Source organism: Syngnathus leptorhynchus, chromosome 1 (genome assembly GCF_054491065.1).
Source record: "Syngnathus leptorhynchus isolate UIUO chromosome 1, UIUO_Slep, whole genome shotgun sequence".
Classification (NCBI taxonomy): domain Eukaryota; kingdom Metazoa; phylum Chordata; class Actinopteri; order Syngnathiformes; family Syngnathidae; genus Syngnathus; species Syngnathus leptorhynchus.
In genome coordinates, this window is record NC_141195.1 from 19,360,440 (window position 1) to 19,378,392 (window position 17,953).

The following is a 17,953-nucleotide window of genomic DNA, read 5'->3' on the forward strand; positions in this document are numbered from 1 at the left end:
AATATGAAGAAGGAAATGAGAGAAGGTGGGAGAAGCTGACAACATTCCCTTCTGTCTGCTAAATGAATTGAGGGGGGAATGTCTTGGAATATAGGAGGGGGCGTACTTGACTTACATCAGCCTCAGTTGTGTAATTTGGATGGAGGTCAAGAAGCTATTATGTGGCGTCTGTGCTGGCTAAGTGCTATGTGTATTTAGGGGGTTATCTTAGGACCACACAGTGCAGTTGAGGACAACCTTTACAGACAAAACTGTATGTAACATGATGCCCAGAGCTCTACACAGTGTCGATTTGCTAAATGTAACCTTAAAGCAAAATCCAGCTCTAAAAGCAGTATAGCTTCAAAATGTTCCGGTTTGTGTGAGCTCAATGCTGACACGTCACCACTCCACTTAACTGTAGCGTGCATTCTTCTTAGTGATGTGCACTGTTGTGTTTATGCATACATTTTGGAATCATGCCCAAAAAAAGTGCATACTTGGTTTTCAAAATCTCCCCAAAAGAGATGGTGAATGTGGTTCAATGAGGCCTAATTCCAAAAGGTATGTTTGGTGAAAACACAACACACAATCACCAGAACAACACCACACCATTAAAATAGAACTGGAGCCGTTGTAGCATCATCAAAATGCAGGGAAGAATTATGAACAGTTTGAAACAGCATTAGAAAAACACCTTTAGGCTAATGCCAAAAATAAATCCTACAAGAACATATGAAATCAATTTCAAGTTAATAAGTACTTAAAGTGACAGTGTGAAAAATGTTCAGATTTTTTTTCAATGTTCATTCATTTTAAACACCACCATTAATTTCAATAATGTTCAAAAAATATCAATTGTATCACGTTAACATATATATTTTTTATATATAATGACTATAATGTCTAGTAATCGCTAATGATATTACATGGGTCGCTGTACAGGATGCTGACATGTCTCACCGCTATTTTTCTGCTATCACAAATTTGCTGGATCAATGCCTGCAGCATGTGTAAGAAATACAATACACTTACTTCGACACTTATAGGAAGACTAGAAGTTGTTTGTGATGACATTTTGCCTCTGCCGAAGAAATCTGCGCTAGGCTTGCGGTGTGCTCTCCCTGTGGCACCCCTAGTGTGCACACTTAAAAATGCACGCACTTTTGTCATTGCACTCTCTTAGGTCACCACTAGATAGCACTAAATTGCACACTGTCTCTTTAAAATGGTAACTGGAGTGTGCTGACTCGTATTAACGGGACTGAATTTGACAGAATAATTCTGAACATATCCTAGTTGTCAGAGGGTGTGCACACTTGTGCAACCACATTTATTCAGTTGTTTGTTTTAACTTTCTTTTTTTTTCAATGAAATCAAATTATAGAAGTAATAGGTTGATATAATTGCAGAAAAATGTTGAAATGATTTACCGTGTGTTTTTTTTAATATCACAAAAACCTGGCATTTGAATGGGGTGTGTAGACAATTGATATCCATTGTATTTTTATGTATTACGTCAGAATTCATATGCTTTTCCTCTGGCCATCCAAAATTGTGTCACATGCAAGCAGTCTGACACGACACTTCACATCTCATCTGGTGTGACACACTTGGCCCATGCTTATCATATGCAAACAGTCATTAATGCTGCAGGCCAGAGAGGAAAGGAGAGCCAAGAAGGACCAAAAATAAAAACTCTAAAAGTCAGTGTATCAACCCCACGGACAAGGTCACAGTGCTGTTCTGCTCATGGGGTCATTTGTTATGTCACATGGTCAAAGGGGCAGTACTTTTTTGTATTGGCATGTTTCCAAATTGTCTCTTGTATAAATACACAACAACAAACCCTTCACGTCAGTCACCATGTCCATGTCACAGTTCAGGAAGGGGTTAAAGGGAGCAAATAGACAGCACCAAAAACAAAGAACTGGTATTTAGAGGCAACACGTGAAGTATGAGTTAACCTATTGGTAAACCTAAGCCTTCTATTGCTTTTTAAGCAGTTAGCCGTGTCAGCCAGGGCAAGAACAGGCATGGCGCGTGTCACATTGGTGAACATCAACATTCACAGGGAAGGCGAGGCCTGGCTTTGAACTTTCACCTATTTCTTCAGCCAGCATGGGGAAACTATGGGAACCCTGGCAAAGCTCTGGATTTGTGTTGTGCAAACTAAAAAAAAAAAAAAAACAAAGCCAGAAAGCAGACCTGTATCGTACATGTATTACAAGAAGATTTGGCGTCATTTGGGAGGTTAATTCCACCACTTGTATGATGAGTTTGACAACAAAAACATGATCGCGTGCACAGACTGTTCTGTTGTGTAACTCACATAATCATCTCTATGAGGTTTGTTTGAGTGTCTGCGTGAGTTGCCTAGCACCTGGTAACTGTATAGGCCGAAACCTTATCATCTTGCTTTAACAAAGCTCAAGCAATGCCAGGGCCCTTAGCTATCATCTCTTAGCAGACATACTACCTGCATTAATTAGAACAGTATGTTTTGACTAGTTGGTCTGCAAGGAACACATTACAAAGGGATATTTTGGACTGACTATAACATGACCTTTTGGACACAAGTCATTTGAAGGAGAAAATTGGGATGCTGTATGTTTTGAAGGAATTACACATTTTCAAGTAATCTCTGTGAGAACACAGGTGCATGGTCATCCATCCATGCATGCAGCTGCACATGCCTCACGACACGTGTCATCACAAGAAAGCTGGGAGACGACAACAAACCCATCGAGTTGACTATGCTACCAAACGGAACTTCAACAATCTCAAACATGTGTAGAGGCATTGTCATACCACACATGACTTCATGAGTTAATTGCTTTGTAAAGACTGCCAAATGTCAAAAAGCTTTTGAGAAACTGCTTGCGGCTCATAGGATACTCCAATACTGCTTTCGAACAGAGCTCTTTTGATTGGTTGTTGAATGTTGAGTGGCACGTGGAGGTCCACCTCACCAAGAGGGAGGTCAAGGCTGAGGGAAAAGAGTTTGTTTACGAACAGATTTTAAAGTGACAACAGCATAGATGGGCTAATTTTGTTTGTTTATTATATTTTGGGTGGCCTACATATAATAGCTAAAGACATAAAAAGCAACTTTCTCTTCATCGTCCACTACAAGGTGTATCCAAGGAAAACGGACAATAATTCCACTTGTGTGAGCTAAAGAATAACAGTCGTGAATATGAGCTTGTGTATGTGGGTGAAATAAGATTCAGAATGAATATGATCAATTATTCGTTGCGTCTTGCAGATAGCGTTTCACTTGTATATGTCATAGGCGACGTTTCTATGTGTATGCGAGGTCATCGTGAATTATGTCACTCACGGGCCCTCATAGCAGACGGCGTGTAAGTACAGACTCAGAGTCAGTTTACCATCCCCCAGTTTTGTATTCTAAACAGGCCGCAGGATGTCAGCTGCTGATCAGAGATCAGCTATAAATGTCCTTCGTTTCTCTCTGGTTTCAGGTTGGGCTCAGTGGCCCAGCCCCCACCCTTCCCGTTTCCCACAGTTTGAGCTTGTGCTTGTGTCCGATTCTGATTGGCCCGTAGGTTTTAAGTAGGCGGAGCAAAGGCGTGTCTCTGTGTATTGTGATCTCACAATCAGCTGTTTTGTACGTTCTACATACTGATCTGAGGATCAGCTGGAGGCAGCAATAAACAGAAGGAGAAACGATAGCAGAGGCTTGAAAAGCTGCAGATGTTATAATCTGAAACATCGGTGTAATATTTTACACGAAGCCCTTCTTCTGAGAAGAAAGCCTTTTATTTTTATATGATGATGTTTTAACTACCTCGCTTAAAGGCTACCTAAAGCTATGCTTTAAGAATTGTCGTTCCTACTGTGTGTGAGCTCGTTTACAACTTGAATAATATTGCAAAGGCAGGTAAGCAGCTTTTTTTTTTTGGTTGTTGTTGCTTTTTGTGTTTGTCATACACTACGCTTAATTAAATGACAGCTATTAAAATGAAATGTCAACCGTCATTTGGGGAAAATTCCATTGCGTATCGTCATCTACTACTTGCACGGTCTAAATTTTTTAATGTCGTGTGTGATTCAAAGGTTTTTTTTGGGGGGGGGGGTGATTTGCGACGCCCTTTACTCGGGAAGATGACACCAATCTGCATTGTGCAGCCGCTGTTGTGCAAACTGCACCAAATGCTCGATGGGGGGGATGATGTTTTTCGAAAGGCGGACATTAGAGGTTATGGTTCTCAATCAACTGTTATTTTCCTGTCTGCGCTATCATCAGAGTCGGTCGACGTCTTCTTGCGAGAACCGTGTCGCTGATATGCCGCGAGTGTCATTGCTTTGACCCTACAGCTGGAGGGCTTACACGGATAATTCATCTGTAACCTGGATACCATAACCGACACAAAGTCTTCCGGTAGCCGACTGGCTCTGCATTATGCCGTCGGGTTTTATAGCTTTTACGCAACAACCGAGGCGATGGCTTTACGAAACACCGTCGGACATTTAATGCTCTTATCTTCGATGAATAGACGGCATTTTGAACATGACCACGATCATGAATGCTGAAGGACTAATTTCGACCGGTGTCACTGTGAACATAGCCAACAATTTCGCTTGGTTTGCGTTCAGACTTGTTTCTGCGGCTCCAGTGACGATACCGTGACGTCACAGTATCTTGTTTTCATTCTCTGATCACGCCCACTATAGAAGCCCCGCCCCCTAGAGGAAAAAGGGACACCATCTGTTATACAAGTATCATGTTGGGAAAATCAATGTGCAATTGCGTTGTTTCAGTCGTAAATTAGAAGTACAAAAACACTGACTTTCTGAACACCCTCAAGAACTAGAGTAGCAGTGGACAAACATTTGTGTCAAGCCCCACATGTAATTTTTAAATTAAAGTTAATTAAAATTAAATAATTTTCATCATATTAACATAATTGCAAAACCTGTATGGTGGTAGTGAACTAAATTCAACTAACAGCTTGACAGTGACTACATTTTTCAAAAAGAGGCTTTTAGCATTTTTTGCCACTCCCAAGTGATATTTACAAAACACACTTTTTATTTTTAATCTGCAAACGTCTGGTTTTCAATGCATGGGTGTATAAAGGCTCATTTCCAGCAACCATCCCGCCAGTGTTCTAATGGTCCATTTTGTTAGACACCAGATTTTTTCAATAATTTGTAAACATAACATCCTCGTATTTGGATTAACTAAAGGTATAGATTTGTAAAGTATGAAATTTACCAAATTGTACACCCTTAAAAATAATGTCTCAAAAGCTGTAATTTGGATACACTCCTCTAAAGTTCATTTTTACCATTATGATCTCCAAATAAGGACAGAATGTCATATCTTATGCACCTGCACTCATGTCAGCAGACTTTTAACCTCGAACATTATTACATCATTGTTACACATTAGGCCAGGCCTTATCCCTTGCCTCAGTACATTCTCCAGTGATTGTCTCCTTTCCTTTGAATGTTCTGTACATGTGTACTTTCTGTGTGTTTGCGGTGTAATGCACGTCATGATTTTCATATCTTGTATTCAAATAAACCAGGGCGATCATGCAAACAAAAGCTACACCTCATTTGTGGAACAAATTCCAATATATGACAATTCTGCAGAGCAAACTCGGGTATCAAGGAATGTACTTTTAAAGGCCACATAGTATAGATATGTAGTGGTGCTACCAGAGACGAACACAAATATCTAACATCATTATCTGTTTGCTCTCTTTCAGGCCTTTGCTCCAAACCAAGTGAAACCTTATATTTGCACTACCGAAGCCCACCCTCCGCTTGTCCAAACCAAGATCCAGCAAAGGGCTCTGAGTCAAAGCAAAGTCAAATAATTATAATAATACACAGCTTACCTGAAAACAAATAGCATTCACAGGCAGCTACAGCTTTTTTTTTTTTTGTGTGTGTGTGTGCGCATCAAGTCTTCAAAAACCTTAAGGCCAAGCAGCCATGTTTCAACGTCTGAGTTACTTACTTTTTGGTGAGGTAGAAGAAGTGGCAGCTGAGCTCAAGGGTCCTAATCCCTGTGTGACAGAGGCCGACGAAGATGGATGGATGCTTGTCAACCTGCCTGGTGAGTCTCATCTGTAGTTTGAATGGATAATAGTTTTCGAAAGTTAAATATGACGATTGACTATGAAAATGAAATGTATAGAGTTGAGTGCAAGCGCTGTCCCCACTTGTGAGCGTGTAGTCAGGAATTGATAAGGTGCAGGTCCAGAAGGCAATATAAACCTCACCTTGCTTGTTCATCATGACACTAATGACCAAGTGGATTGTTAAAAAAAAAAAAAGTGTGTACTCGCAAGCCAATCCAACAACAACAACAAAAATAGGAGAAACATTTAAAACTCAAGAGGGTCAACACAATTAATGATGTGACTCTTTTATGTTTTGTGTCTCCTTGCCCCCTCTTCTTCCCCCCCTTCCCCCTTCGATTTTTTTGTATACACCTTCACGTCCCCCACACTGGTATGCGTGCGCGTGCGTATGTGATGGCCACAAAATAATCCCTTCTACCTTCACGGCGTTTGGAACATCTACAAAATTTGGATCCTATCCTCCCCCTTTCCGACTTTATTGGCATCCTTGCTATCATTCGTACCGTGCGCTTAGATGAGTCGGGCAGCATGACGCAAGCTGACGTTGAGACACAGGCCCAACTTACTTTTTCACAACCGATCCCGGACAGCAACCGATCAAACCTTGACGACGCTCAAACGCGGACTGAATGCTTAACTTCTATTCCCCGCCCACCAATCCATCGACGAAGGCCACGTAGTGGCAGGGCGCAAGGGGCAATATTACCGCCAGACTCGAACCCATCAAACACGGGTGTCACTACCTTGTCAAGACGGGCCAGACGACCCGCAGCCTCCTCTGCTTCTCAGTCGACTTCTCCCGCTGGGAGCGATTGCGGGGCCAGTGAGGCTAGCAGCAGGGCAGGCTCAGAGAGAGGCTGCATGGATGAGAGCTGGTTTGTCACCCCTCCCCCCTGTTTTACTGCAGAAGGAGCCACGGCAGAGGCGAGCCCCATGGAGGACCTGCTCATCGAGCATCCCAGCATGTCTGTGTATGTCTTGCCGAGCAACATCTCCATGGTCTCCAATGCTAACCTCTCCGTAGTGGGCGAGGAAAGCATTGTGAGCATGGCGAGTAGCGTGAGGTGAGAAACTCACCAAACATTTTTTTTTCACCTTAGCATCATTACGAGCGACGCAACAATCACAATTTGTTTTGTCTCCCCGCTCCTGCAGCAGAGTGGCTGAGCCGACCGCTGCTCCAGCTACCCACACCGCCGGGCCATTCAGAGGAAGTTTCGGACCTTATGTCCAACCTAAGGTCGCTCACGTGGCCAGAGTGCAGCGTAGCAAAGCTCGCATGGAGAGGCGCCACCTGAGCCGTAACCGCATTCAACGCCAAAACCGCACCAGGGAGCAGATTCCCCGCCACGCCAGTCATGTTCGAAACGCCTTCCTGCACCAGCCTAGCAAGCGTAACTTCTGCCACTAGACTACCGACAAACCGGTGGCATCATTTACTTTGAGGGCACTAAAAGAGCATTGTCAACTTTTTACACATTCAGTGCATTCAAGCATCTGATTTCTTTTCGGCACGTTCTGGCTAATTGAGTTGGTATTACACGTTAGACTAATTGGATTCTCCCTATTTTTCAGTTAAGCCCTCAGAGTGGATTTGAATAGAACTTTGCTGCAATGTCCAAAAAAGAAGCAACAAAATATTCCTAAAAGTTCAAATAAGTATAGTTCTATTTATTTTCTCTGTTTTAGCTAAATGGCTTGGATATTTTCCCAAGGTGTGTTTGAGAAACAACTTTGAGATGAACTTCATGACTCATTTAACATTATTACATGATCTTTTCTGACTGAACAGAAAAATTGTGGGAACTTTGCATGACTGCCATACGGCTAAACTACATTTGCAGAGAAAGCAACTCATCATTTCCTCGCAGCTTTATGTGAAGTTAATATATTCACATGAAACTTTACTTTTGTCCTGGAAAAAAAAAAAGAGGATGGATATACAGTGTGTGATGATTGCGGGTTGAAAAGCACAATAAAATTTTTGCATTGGAGCAAACAATTTTAACACAGGAGCTAAACATTGTGTGATTCTCACATCTTACTCTGAGAAGGATGAGAGCAAGTAGATGATTGTGGGAAAGTGAGAACAAAACAGACTAAAGACTAAATGAAATGATCCAGTGACTTAGATGTGATTAAAAAAAAAAACAGCTTAATGCAAAATGACCCATGACAGCGGCCTGCGTTGCTCAGCAACTATTAAAGAGCATTCAGAATAAGTAAGTTAGCCTTTCAATAGAAAAGCATCGGAAGGTCCATGAATGCAAGTGAAAAAAAATTCAAGAAACAGGCCTTCTGCTTCGGTCCCATGATATGACATGATAGAGCGGTTGTGATGGTATTGCTCTTTAATTTGTTTTGTTGGTTTTCCAGTCATTGCATGGTTCCACCAATATCAATCTGTTCACGACGACAAGGTCAATGCATTAAAAGTTGTATGCAGAAGGCACACAGCATGGTAATGACCTTTCAATTTTGTGCCAGCCAAAGCAATGCGCCCAGTACACACCACCCACAGTGTGTGCCGTGATTCTCCACTTTTCACGAAACAAAAAAATGACAAGTGTGATGGTTACATTCATTATCCACATTTTTGTTTTGAAAATGACTCCTAATTAAGCATTTTTCTTCTTCATCTTAAACTTTGACCATCAACACCCGCTGTTTGTTAATCATATGCACACCAAACGCTAACATTGTTCACTTAGAGGTTCAGCTTAATGATATGTATTCAACAATATTAAACAATGGTGCTGAAGTGTAAACTAATGTTTGTATATTATTGGAGACATGGATGTACATTTGCACTGTCATTTATTTTTGTGAGTCAAAAGTTTTAGTGGTGTGTTGTGCGCTTGTGTTTTTCATTTGTGACCATTTCTCTTGACCCCCCCCCCCTTCTCCCCCCCAAAAAAAAGTTTATTATGGTAGTCCTTTATTACACTTGTAAATATTTAAAGAACATTTCTAGTGCTCTGTTAGATGTCAAAACCTCTCAAGACCTAAGTTACAAATGGAAAATCCACGTACGGAAAGTAAAAACCCTGCCTGCCACATTTGAGGATTAGTCACAAGGTGCTTCGACTCAACCGACTGGTAAACAAGCTCGTTGGCCTACCGATTTAAGTGGAATCATCTATGGCAGGGTCTTTAATTTCTGGACCTGGTTTTCCCATCTCTGGCCTGAGTCCTCACTGTTGAGTTCAAAGGGACTGAGATGAATCCTCTGCATCACTTTGATGCTCCTGATCAAAATGGATGAGTTGTATCTCACAAAGGAGCACAATGAAAATCAGAGCAAAGGGCCTGCTTGGACTTTTGAGAGGACATTGACGTAGCTGCAATACGGCGATGCTTTCACAATCTTTTGAAAACAGAATAAGTGTTTTTAAAACATTCATTTAATTACCAAATTTGTTTTGTTCAAGTAAATAATCTGGTAAAAAGCTTTGTTTATTTAGGTTTCTATTAATTTATGATGTATGAGCCCCCCTAACCCGTTTACTATATTCATGTTGTGCAGGGTATTGACATGAAATGACACCGAATTCTTGATAAATCACAGATCTACGTGTGCGAGATTGTGTGTGGATGTATGTGCATGCAAAGATCAAGCTATGTGTCTGCAAAACAGTTTATTTTTGGGGGTTTTCCTCACCTCTGTTGTCATGTAAGAAGAAGACATGCTCCGTGTGTTGCGTGTAAGCATTGAAAAGTGTGTGTTCAGAGTAAAAGTCATCCAACAATGTGGAGAGGGAGTGGTCATACTGTGTTGAACATCTTTGATGAAAGGAAATCGACAGGTAAACAACAATGAGGGGAGGAGCTCGTTTATATTTCTAGAAATCAAATCATGTATATGTATCATAATAGGACAGAATATGCTTGTATTTTTCTGTATAGTAATTAGAGCTCGGGTGTTTTAAATGAAAAACAATGAATGTCTGGGGAGTTTGATGTTTATGTTGTCCCCTGAAATGATGGCAGCTTACCAACACATGGGCTTTAGCTCATGTTACATCTCAAGTAGTACACACCTCCCCATGAAATGAATATTTAGACACATAACATGTGGTGTATCTGATATGGTATTGTGCCTTTCACTTTTTTCTGCATGGTTTTTGTGATTTTTTTCCCCTTTCATCACTTCAATGGAAAGTTGTCCTCGGACAGGCAAAACCTATGCAAAGTTGATCTGATGGGTATTCCAGCATCCATTCAGAAAAAACACAGGTACCAACCCACCTAGTCAGTCTCAAAACAACACAATAAATGCTCAGGTTAACTCCTGAATCCTGTGTCATTATTTTTATGTGAGAAGAGGCCAGATCAATGAGGTGCAATAAAATGAATGGCCCTATTAGTATCTTATTCTCTTAAACGTTATACAGAATAGAAAAAATTATGTACACTGGATAACTAAATTGAATAAAAAAATGTGTGCATAAGAAAATCAATCCTCTTTTTCATGTTCAGGGTATCAAAATTTGCTAAAATAATGGCACAGAAAAAAACAAGGGATTTTTTTCTCCAGTCAAAACTGTGATGAACTATTGAGTTAACAATCAAGACATTTGTAATAAATATATATAGTGCGCTACAGGGTATCAAAATTTGCGAAAATAATGGCACAGAAAAAAACAAGGGATTTTTTTTCTCCAGTAAAAACTGTGATTAACAATTGAGTTAACAATCAAGACATTTGTAATAAATTTATATAGTGCGCTATCATCGTCAGACGTCACGCTGTCGCCATCTCGTGGTCAATATAAGAAATGCTGACGGTGAAAACGCCAAAATCCCAAACAAATATATATCAGCAATTTTCGGGATTTTTTTTTCTCCAGTAAAAACTGTGATTAACGATTGAGTTAACAATCAAGACATTTGTAATAAATTTATATAGTGCGCTATCATCGTCAGACGTCACGCTGTCGCCATCTCGTGGTCAATATGAGAAATGCTGACGGTGAAAACGCCAAAATCCCAAACAAATATATATCAGCAATTTTCCGCCTTGTTTTGTACAACATTCTGCTTTTGTTTCAGAAATGAAAATTGAAATTTTGACATTAGAACTCTTATTAGACTTTTCCTTCCTCAACGCGTTACAATCATGATGATGTTAAATTCCCCTAATAGAGTGTAATGTAAAAATGTTGGCTGTGCGCGCTATGTAGTTGATGGCCCAAAATTTTAATGTCATTTAATCTCAATCTCAATCTGTGTACCGACCATATTGGACAAGTGAGAGGCCCGAACATAGCTGTCGTGTAAAAAAAAAAAAAAAGGAGGTTAAAGGTGCATGTCATGAACATGACAAGAACGCCGTGTCTGTTTGCGTGCTGCAAGACCACGCGCGCACACGCGCGCACGCGCACACCGCTCCAATGTCATCCGCAGTAAAAAATAGCGCCCCAGAAGCTGCTAGTGGGACGGCGACGCTTCTTGAATGGACCTACACTGCTGAGATTGGAGCAGCCTCATCAACGTGCGCTCACCCAGTCCACACTGACTTGCACCCACCACGCCTCTCTCCTGGAACATCGTGTCCTTTGTGCAGGCACAATGACGGCTAAGCATCGCAAAGGAAAAAGCAACCACAAACACGAAGAGGACCATGGAAAAATTGAAATGACAGAATCCGAACTTCGAACCGGAGGGAATAGCTACACGCTTGTTTTATTTGCTTGTCTCGTCGTTTTAGTCGGCAGTGCAACGGGAGCATGGTTCTATTATCAGCAGCAGCAAACTTTGACGCACTTGACAGATACCATAACGGGCATGCAAATGAAAGTGGCCAAGCTCCAAGCGTCTCAGGAGACCATGCGACAGACTAATGATAAGGTAAGAACTTAATAGTTGCAGCTTGCAAGCTTTGTCATAACCTACTAGTAGACTTGATATCCTTCATAAGTCCACTATACAGCAGGAGCTTCATTTATAACCTTCCAGTTATGGAAAGTGTCTGAGCTTACATGTTGTGGCTCCACAGTCTTCACTTGATATAAATAATAATATTATTATTAATACACAAACTGGATCCGTAAAGTCCCAAGGCTAAATATAGTGTGTGGTTTAGATGATACCGTAACACAAGGGCACACTGTTTACTAGCTCTCTTTGAAAGGTTAACCCACTTGGACTGACATTTAGGAACTTTCAGCAAATGTTCTATTTATGTTTTTGTGTCTTCTGGCCACTTTGAAAATGGAATTAGATTTTAAATCTTTATTGTCAGGGTACAATGAAATAATATAGTCATTAATAAAATGTTTGTGTTGTGTACATTAATGTCACCATTTGCACCTAATCAAAGGAATCTTGTCGTTACTTGATAATGATTTAAATCTTTACCTTTGGGTAAATTGTGAGAAATTTGTTTAATCATATTTATAAAGATCCATTATAAAGTCATATGGAGTGGGCACTTCTACTGTACAGGAATGTCCTTGAAAGCTCCGTCAGCCACTTTGGATTCTGTAATGTTTTGGAATAAGAAGCAGCCAACAAGCTCAAGCCGACTATTGGTTGTGATCTCAAGTGGCTCAACATCCCTGTTGCACTTCTTGTTGCAGGTACGTGTTTCGGATGATGTAGAAGGTCGCATTAATGCTCTGGAAGAATCGTACGCGTTGACTCAGAAACAAGTGGACGAGGCCTTGGCTAGCGCAGAGCAGCTGAAAACGTCGGATCTCCCCGCTCAGGTGCTATCGCTCCACACGGAGATGAAATCCCACTTAGCAGAGATCCAGCGGACCACTGTCTCTGTGGAGCAAATGAACCAGCTGCAGGCGAGGCTTCAGAAGCCTGAGGAATTGGAGCAGATTGGCCTTCAGGTAGAGGGCCTCGCTACGTCGAGCGCCGATTTATCTAAGCAAGTCCGAACCGTGACGGGGCGCCTGGAAGAAGCAGAAGCCGTGTTGGATGATGTTGCCACTCTGACGGACAACCTGAAGCAGGAGACTGCGAGGCTGTCGGGACTGGAGTCGCAGTTGAAGTCGTACCAGACGGAGATGGCGACTATCAGGTTAGAGAAAGCAGCTTTTTGTCCCGGGTTGGGAAATAACTCCTGTCCTCTGACCCATAACATTATGTTTGCTTTTGTCAAAGCCCCGTCGGCCACGGCTTTGTGTTGCTCTAAGTTGCTATTGGTAGGTCTCATGACCGCTGCGACATTGCAAGAACACACAGATGCTGAATATTTGATACGAAGCATGATTTACTATGCATCATCTGAGAGCTTCGTCATGCTTCGTCCTCAGAGAGCTGCTGTTGAATGAGCACGCCGAGCAGCTCGACGTGGAGGAACTGATCAGTGCACTTCGAATGAGTATTCAGAAACAGAACTCAGCCAGCCACAGCCGTCACGCAGAACTCAAGGCTCAACTGGACAACCTACAATGGCAGGTTAATCAGGTAATGGTAAAGAAATGATTAATGGTGGTTAGAACAACACGGTGCAATGTTTGGATGTACCGTATTTTTCGGGCTATAAAGTCATACTTTTTTTTTTTTCCATAATGTGCATTATTGCCACTTTCCTTTCACCATTAGTAATGCTTCAAAAGTATTTACCAACTACCAAAAGAAAACAGAAAAATAAGTGGAAGCAGTAGAATATGAAGAACTGTCGTCATGGAAACTAATGTGTGATGTAATTGCTTCCAGCCTTAGCATGCAGCATCCGCCACAATAAGCATTTACTAATTTCAACAGTATAGGGTGCAATAACTGACCAGGATTCTATCTTTGGCCACAAACCAGGGGTGTCTAAACCCGGTCACGACAGCAGCTCTTGGAAAAAATAAGTAAACGAATCAAACTTGCCAAATCAAATAGTAATTATGTAAATATATAGAGGTTTATTTATAACATATGCTGCCCAGAAAATCAAATCTTATTTGAACAGGAAAAAAAAAACATGCAAGTTTCAATCTTTATAATAAATGTCTTTTTTTTTGAGAGACAAGGAGACTGTGGCTGGTTGCATGTGTACAACCTGTAATATTTTTCAGTCCTAAAATTTGGGTGCTTGCCTGCCTAAATTAGGCGCACCATCGAGCGACCGAATGTCCTTGCATGTCATCTCTTTTGCTTCTCTGTTCCTTACATGCCCAGAGGGAATCCTCATTAACTTTTTAGCTCTGTAAATGAAGCAACTAATTGCCTGACATAGATTCGGTAATGGATTCACAGTTCTGCTTAAGTCTAAGCATCTTGTATTTTTTAGTGCTGTCTTAAAAGGTGGTTGGAATTGATTTATTTTTTTGGCATTTACAAAATATAGTGTCAGACTTAGAGCATCATTGCAAGGCATAAAGCTCAACTAGGGAACAGTGTTCTTCAAGCACCCGTCTGCAGCCAGTGTACGGGACCGCTCAGTACAGAGTCGCAGAGATTATTTAAAAAAAAAAAAAACCCAAAAAAAAAACCACACACAAATTCCAAACCCCAATTATCACGGCAGGATTGTAACGGATGGTTGCCATCCAATTAAATCAATTGAACCATGAACCAGTCTGCGAAGGAAAAAAGGTTATGGACCACTACGCGACTATGTCCCCTTTCCTCTCAGACATGCATACGCTTACGCTGCCCTAACCCGACTGCTATATTCATGCTGAAATGAATGCTTCAGATATGAAATAATGTATGAATGCATTATATAGCTCTTCTTGAGTCACATTAGCTTAGCTCAAACTGCAATTGTACACCATTATAGCAGCCTGGCTAAAACGCCGCACCTAAGTTTCTAACTAGGGTTTTGAACTAGGGTTAGGGTTTCTACCAAGTGTTTCAAACTAGGGTTAGGGTTTCTAACAAGTGTTTCAAACGAGGGTTAGGGTTTCTACCTAGGGTTTCAAACTAGGGTTAGGGTTTCCAACTAGGGTTTTGAACTAGGGTTAGGGTTTCCACTAAGTGTTTCAAACTAGGCTTAGGGTTTCTATCTAAAGTTTCAAACAAGGGTTAGGGTTTCCAACTAGGGTTTTAATCTAGGGTTAGGGTTTCAAACTATGTTTTAAAACTAGGGATAGGGTTTCCAACTAGGGTTTCAAACTAGTTTTAGGTTTTCCAACTAGGATTTCAAACTAGGGTTAGGGTTTCCAACTAGGGTTTTAAACTAGTTTTAGGTTTTCCAACTAGGATTTCAAACTAGGGTTAGGGTTTCCAACTAGGGTTTTAAACTAGGGTTAGTGTTTCAAACTAGGTTTTAAAACTAGGGTTAGGGTTTCCAACTAGGGTTTCAAACTAGTTTTAGGGTTTCTGAGATTAGGATTTCAAACTAGGGTTAGGGTTTCCAACTAGGGTTTTAAACTAGGGTTAGGGTTTCAAACTAGGTTTTAAAACTAGGGTTAGGGTTTCCAACCAGGGTTTCAAACTAGTTTTAGGTTTTCCAACTAGGGTTTCATACTAAGATTAGGGTTTCTAATTAAGATTAGTGTTTCTAACTAGAGTTTCCAACTAGGGTTAGGGTTTCCAACTAGGGTTTTAAACTAAGGTTAGGGTTTCAAACTAGGTTTTAAAACTAGTATTAGGGTTTCCAACTAGTGTTTCACCGTAGTTTTCCCTGTTGCATGCATTGGAGAATATGGATGTGATACCACTTTTTGTTTTGTTGTCTCCTTTAAGATGGTAGGACATGCTGAAACTGTACCACAGCATGTGAAACAAGCTGAGGGAACTCCAGCTCCTGTTATTGAGGAAGAAGATGCAGTTTCAGAGGTGGAAGCAGCAGAGTCTGACTCCGATGAGCCGGTACAGGAAGCTTCAGATGATGAGGCTGACACTGAGCAGATGGAACAATCCCTTACCTCTCCGGAAACTGTGACAGAAAAGGAGGAGCCAAGTTTGGAGGGGACTCTGAAAGATGAAGATGAGTTACTGCTTGACGTCGGTGATGCCAAACTGGAAGTTGATGATGATGATGATCATAATGATGAGAGCATAGTAGATGCTGAACAAGACGAATCAGACCAAGAGGAATTCGGCAATGAAGTTGAAGTGTAGGATGAATGCGTCACAAGGCAAAGTTTGTGAGAAGCGCCATACATCAGGTGACACAAGTGCTCTCTCCAGTTGATGAATTCAGACCAGAAGGTATCTTACAAGATTTCACGTTTACCTGTCAATAACCTCACAAGCCTCCAAAGCCTTATTGTTTAAACACTTGGTCTTTTTCACCTCCTTCAAAATCTAGGTTGTGCACTACACAACAAAATAGATTTTCTTAAAATGACTGTAAATAATTGTTAACTGTAAGCCGTAGAGTTTCCTTGTTTCCACGTAGGCTTTATGAGTATGTGAGGGGAAAAATAACAAAGGAAGAAGAATAGCCAGCCGTAGAGGTTGGAAATGAAATGAAATCATGGCTTCAATGATTACATTTATGTAGGAAGTATTTAAAATTGTTAGTAGGAAGTTTGCAATATTTGCAGAATGACAAAACTGCCACCAATTTACAGTACGGTTGTGATTAATGACCATTGTTTTTTTTTTGTTTTTTTTATGAAAACAAACAAAAAATATATATATTTTTGTGCACCAACCTAACAAATTAAGCTGGCAACAATGGGCTTCTCAGGGAACGTGTTCTCTGTGTGTTGCTTATGTACTGTAATTAATATAGTAATGTGATTTCTATTGCTCTGCAAACCAACTGAAAGACACACTGCACGTTGTTACGGTACTGTTACGGTTGTATATAGCTACTGTCATTTTGAACTTCTGTGATCAAGAAATTTGCAAAAAATTGCAGTAATTGTATTGAGGAAATCGGAAAAAAAAAAACATTGGAAGCACAACTAATTGATGTGAGCTTTAGCAATATTCAGCTTTGGCATGAGCAGTGCTATTGTAACACAAGGCAACAACTGGAGCTCAAACATTTTGACAAAAACTATGCAATGCAGGACAAGCTGTGATTTTTTTGGGGAGGGTTAAATATTCTGAAACAATATTGTGTATTCATGTTTCATAGCGGGTTTGCTATAATACCATGCAGCATTCCTTTAAAGCATTGCTGTACATTTTACCAAGGATCCAATTGAACTTCAATTTCAAATGCTCTTTATAATAAACTCAAATGTTCAGTTTTGTAAAGTGACTGTGTAATACTTACTTGAATTTTGTTGATGATGTTCTATTCCAGCAGACTTAGGCAAGAGGCAGTTTAGATCCTGAACTGGTCACCAGCCAATCACAGAGCACATACAGACAAGAAATTATTCACACTAACACTTAAGTTTAGAAACGTCAATGAGCATGCCTGGTTTTAGATGTGGGAGGAAGGTTGATGTGAGATTTGAAGAAGACAAAAAAAGTGGTCACTGACAGCAGTCGCAGTTTTTGCTACTTTTTGAACTCTTGTCTCATCAGGCGGTGAGGTGAAGAGCAATCTCAAAAAGATCTGATGTGTAATAAAGTTGGTGGTGTCACCCTAGTAACCAGTCTTTTGTATTTAATCTTAATGCTTCAAAGAATATGTAAATCCATTTTGAAATTATTGACTTAGCTCTGCCATTTCACCAATGCACACACATTCTCAATCCGATACTTACCTTGCATCCCCAAGCGTGAATACCGACTCATTCAGGTCAAAGCTTGGACGCAAATGTGAGCACTGTGCCCGCAATTTATTTGGTGAAATAAAATCTGGATTACGAGATGAAATATGACATCTGTCCCAGTAAATTGTGTATCCACCACAGATTTGGGTAAAAAGAAAATCACATTTGATTGATTCTTTTGTATGTTGCCACTCCCCATGCCCTTCCTTTCCCCTCCATACTCTTGTATCTTGTTTCCATCTCTCTCTCTCTCTCTCTCTCTCTCTCTCTCTCTCTCTC

The 17,953-nt window shown here is 40.7% G+C and overlaps 2 protein-coding genes across 7 annotated transcripts in view; both read left to right on the forward strand.

Moving 5' to 3' along the window:
• tp53inp2b (tumor protein p53 inducible nuclear protein 2b) overlaps positions 1 to 10,397 on the forward strand; it is a 34,422-nt gene extending 24,025 nt beyond the window's left edge. For 3 of the 6 annotated variants that reach the window (XM_085930046.1, XM_085930119.1, XM_085930195.1), the window contains 3 exons: positions 5,721 to 6,073; positions 6,616 to 7,165; positions 7,257 to 10,397. In XM_085930046.1, the coding sequence (XP_085786172.1) occupies positions 5,950 to 6,073; positions 6,616 to 7,165; positions 7,257 to 7,512 (930 nt within the window). In that variant the 5' untranslated portion in view covers positions 5,721 to 5,949 and the 3' untranslated portion in view covers positions 7,513 to 10,397. Of the gene's footprint in view, positions 1 to 3,396; positions 3,884 to 5,720; positions 6,074 to 6,615; positions 7,166 to 7,256 lie in introns of those variants that run through there. The other 3 variants (XM_085930275.1, XM_085930339.1, XM_085930412.1) reach the window with 3 other exon arrangements.
• A 1,145-nt stretch (positions 10,398 to 11,542) lies between these two features.
• On the forward strand, positions 11,543 to 17,551 carry LOC147062518 (uncharacterized). The gene is made up of 4 exons (XM_085915507.1): positions 11,543 to 11,951; positions 12,683 to 13,134; positions 13,370 to 13,523; positions 15,738 to 17,551. The coding sequence occupies exons 1-4, from the start codon at positions 11,673 to 11,675 to the stop codon at positions 16,113 to 16,115; spliced, it is 1,263 nt and encodes a 420-aa protein (XP_085771633.1). The 5' UTR covers positions 11,543 to 11,672; the 3' UTR covers positions 16,116 to 17,551.
• The last annotated feature ends 402 nt before the right edge of the window (positions 17,552 to 17,953 follow it).

Bases quoted from the DNA above. Each gene is read 5' to 3' on its own strand.
- LOC147062518 (XM_085915507.1), top strand. From the start codon at position 11,673: ATGACGGCTAAGCATCGCAAAGGAAAAAGCAACCACAAACACGAAGAG. The intron at 13,135-13,369 runs GTTAGAGAAAGC...CTTCGTCCTCAG, and splicing joins ACGGAGATGGCGACTATCAG to AGAGCTGCTGTTGAATGAGC. The intron at 13,524-15,737 runs GTAATGGTAAAG...GTCTCCTTTAAG, and splicing joins TACAATGGCAGGTTAATCAG to ATGGTAGGACATGCTGAAAC.